General features: G+C 36.6%; 1 protein-coding gene across 1 annotated transcript in view; it reads left to right on the top strand.

Annotated features, from left to right (window-relative positions):
• LOC105288504 (collagen alpha-6(VI) chain) overlaps nucleotides 1-2311 on the top strand; it is a 97278-nt gene that overhangs the window by 28582 nt on the left and 66385 nt on the right. Inside the window, exons 11-12 of the mRNA XM_011354761.2 lie at nucleotides 599-691; nucleotides 1921-1974. Of these exons, the coding sequence (XP_011353063.1) occupies nucleotides 599-691; nucleotides 1921-1974 (147 nt within the window). The remainder of the gene's footprint in view (nucleotides 1-598; nucleotides 692-1920; nucleotides 1975-2311) is intronic.

Genomic DNA, 2311 nt, shown 5'->3' with positions numbered 1-2311 from the left:
TGGCCAGAGTATAAAGAAGAATTTTCTCATGCCCCACTCTCTATAGCAAATGCTTCTGAAATGTTGAACATGCAATTCATGTTTTTGAAATCCTGTCACACACACTGTTTTGGAAGCATTTATCATTGGATTCAGTTTGAAGCAGTGTGACATTGGGCACTATCTAAATCTTCTAGCGCACAAAGATTTCACAAGATAGGAAATGGAGAAAATAGCATGCGTTCATTTTATTGAACAGAATATTGAGGGCCGAATTGTATAGAGTAATAAATGCCATGGTCATTGCTGGGGTAGAGTGGGTACAGAAAACCACAATAATAAATAGGTATGCAGTGAATTGGCCATGGGTAAACTAATACCATTTTGAGAACACAAAAAATCTTTGCATTGATTCTGAATTCCTCATGTGCTAGAGAATGCAGATCACAGAGAAAGATGGTAGCTGAAGAATGTCTCATGCATTCTTTCTAGGGAACAGTCACTTTAATGGTAAACAGGCTTCTGAAATCGATAGAAGTCTGAATCACACTAGTAAGCTTGTATGTGTGATTGGAAAGCAATGCGACAAAATGTAATGTATTTCCTACCCTTCCCCAAGGTCAATGTTGCTGAAAGGACTTGCTGCTGTTTATTCTGCAAGTGCATTGGAGAGGATGGCACAATGGGAGAGCCAGGACCACCAGGGAAAAGGGTGATTTTAAGATTTATGGCTCACTTTATTTGAATGTAGTATGTCTGTCAGACATGAGTTTAGGTAGAAATAAGGGGTGATTTTAAGTGGCAGGTAGAAGCCTCTGGGTAAACACTTATTACACTTCTCTTTTTATATGCCAAATTAGATAGTCAGGGCTTTTCCTTGACATTCAAAATTGGAGTCCTTCTAAAAACTTTTTATACAAATCTCAGGAGAAACAACTGCCAAGATCCTTGATTTTCCAATATTCTAGCAGTGATGACAGTGATGCAGGAAAGTCAATTGTCATCTCTCATGTTGAATAATGAAAACCTTCCGAATACCGATGTCATTTCAATTTCCATTTTTAATAACTGCAGTCATTTAAATCAAGTAGAGAATATTTTGTGCAGTCTGCTGAAAATCAAGCTAGATCAGATCACCCTATCATAGCAAAAGATGTTAAGATGTTTCATTCAGCTTTATCCAGTCAAAATGTTATCACAGATGTATAGGCAAAAACAGGCCAATTAGGAAAACAGTAACCAACAGTAAATTCAGATATTTCCTAACAAAAAGGAGTTTGTGTACTTTTATGTAAAAATATGATTTGGGGTTTTAGGAAATGTTTAAACATGTACAAACATACTATGAATATGTTCAACAATGTTTTCAATACTGCTTGTTTACATGTGTGTTTGAGTTTTGAATAATTTATAGATAGCACTATAACTCCAAAACTACTATGGCTGTGTCTATAAAGAAAGCTTTTGGACTAATTATTTCCTGAATGCTTCAATTTCATGTAAAAAGAGTGATAGAATTTTTAAAAAACAGAGCCCAGAAAGAATGGAAGAACATGTAGGTGGTCTGTTTTTCTATGTGTAGCATAAATCTTAAAAAAAGATTTTTTTAAATAAAAAGAAGATAATTCTAGCTTGCCAGGGGCAAATGTAGCTGTGTCATTTGAACATTTGTCTGGACAAAAACGCCAGCACTATATATGACCCCAGAGAGAGTTATGGACAGTATTAGGATTCACACGCCCACACACCCTTGAGTTATCGTCTCGAAATTCCATTTATTTTTATGCGTATAAATGCAGCCTAGGTTGTGGCAGAGTACTAAATTTTTCAAACTCTTACTTTTCTAAATAAAACTGTAAAGCTGAAGAATTTGGCTTGGTTAACCTCTGGTTTTTGGTCTATAGAGTGCTAATGTACTACTCTTCCTTTCCTTATTTCCAGGGACTCCCAGGTTTTAAAGGCAGTGAAGGCTACCTGGGAGAGGAAGGCACTGCTGTAAGTCAAGGGTTTTTTCAGCTTCACTTATTCCTAAGAACATATCTACAATATGAAATCATTTGTGTCAGTTCAGAGAGACACAAGAAATGTTAGATTCTAATGGTTTGTGTGCAAAATCAGAATTCTTTCCTAATCCTCATCAGACTTCGCTTCTAGTAATCATTAGCAGTCTCTTAACCTACTGTCTCCTCATTTGCCATCCACCAACATTGCACAGTGAACTCAATGCCAAAGTTATCATCTTCCCCAGAGGAGTCACACCACTGTCATTTCCCCCTTCCTGATCCACTTTGCATAGGTAAACCAAACCACCACATTACTTATCAAGAAACTC

Source organism: Pteropus vampyrus, unplaced genomic scaffold, assembly GCF_000151845.1.
Source record: "Pteropus vampyrus isolate Shadow unplaced genomic scaffold, Pvam_2.0 Scaffold1, whole genome shotgun sequence".
Classification (NCBI taxonomy): Eukaryota; Metazoa; Chordata; class Mammalia; order Chiroptera; family Pteropodidae; genus Pteropus; species Pteropus vampyrus.
The sequence above is the reverse complement of the archived record's forward strand: the minus strand, read 5'-3'. Positions and strand labels throughout refer to the sequence as shown.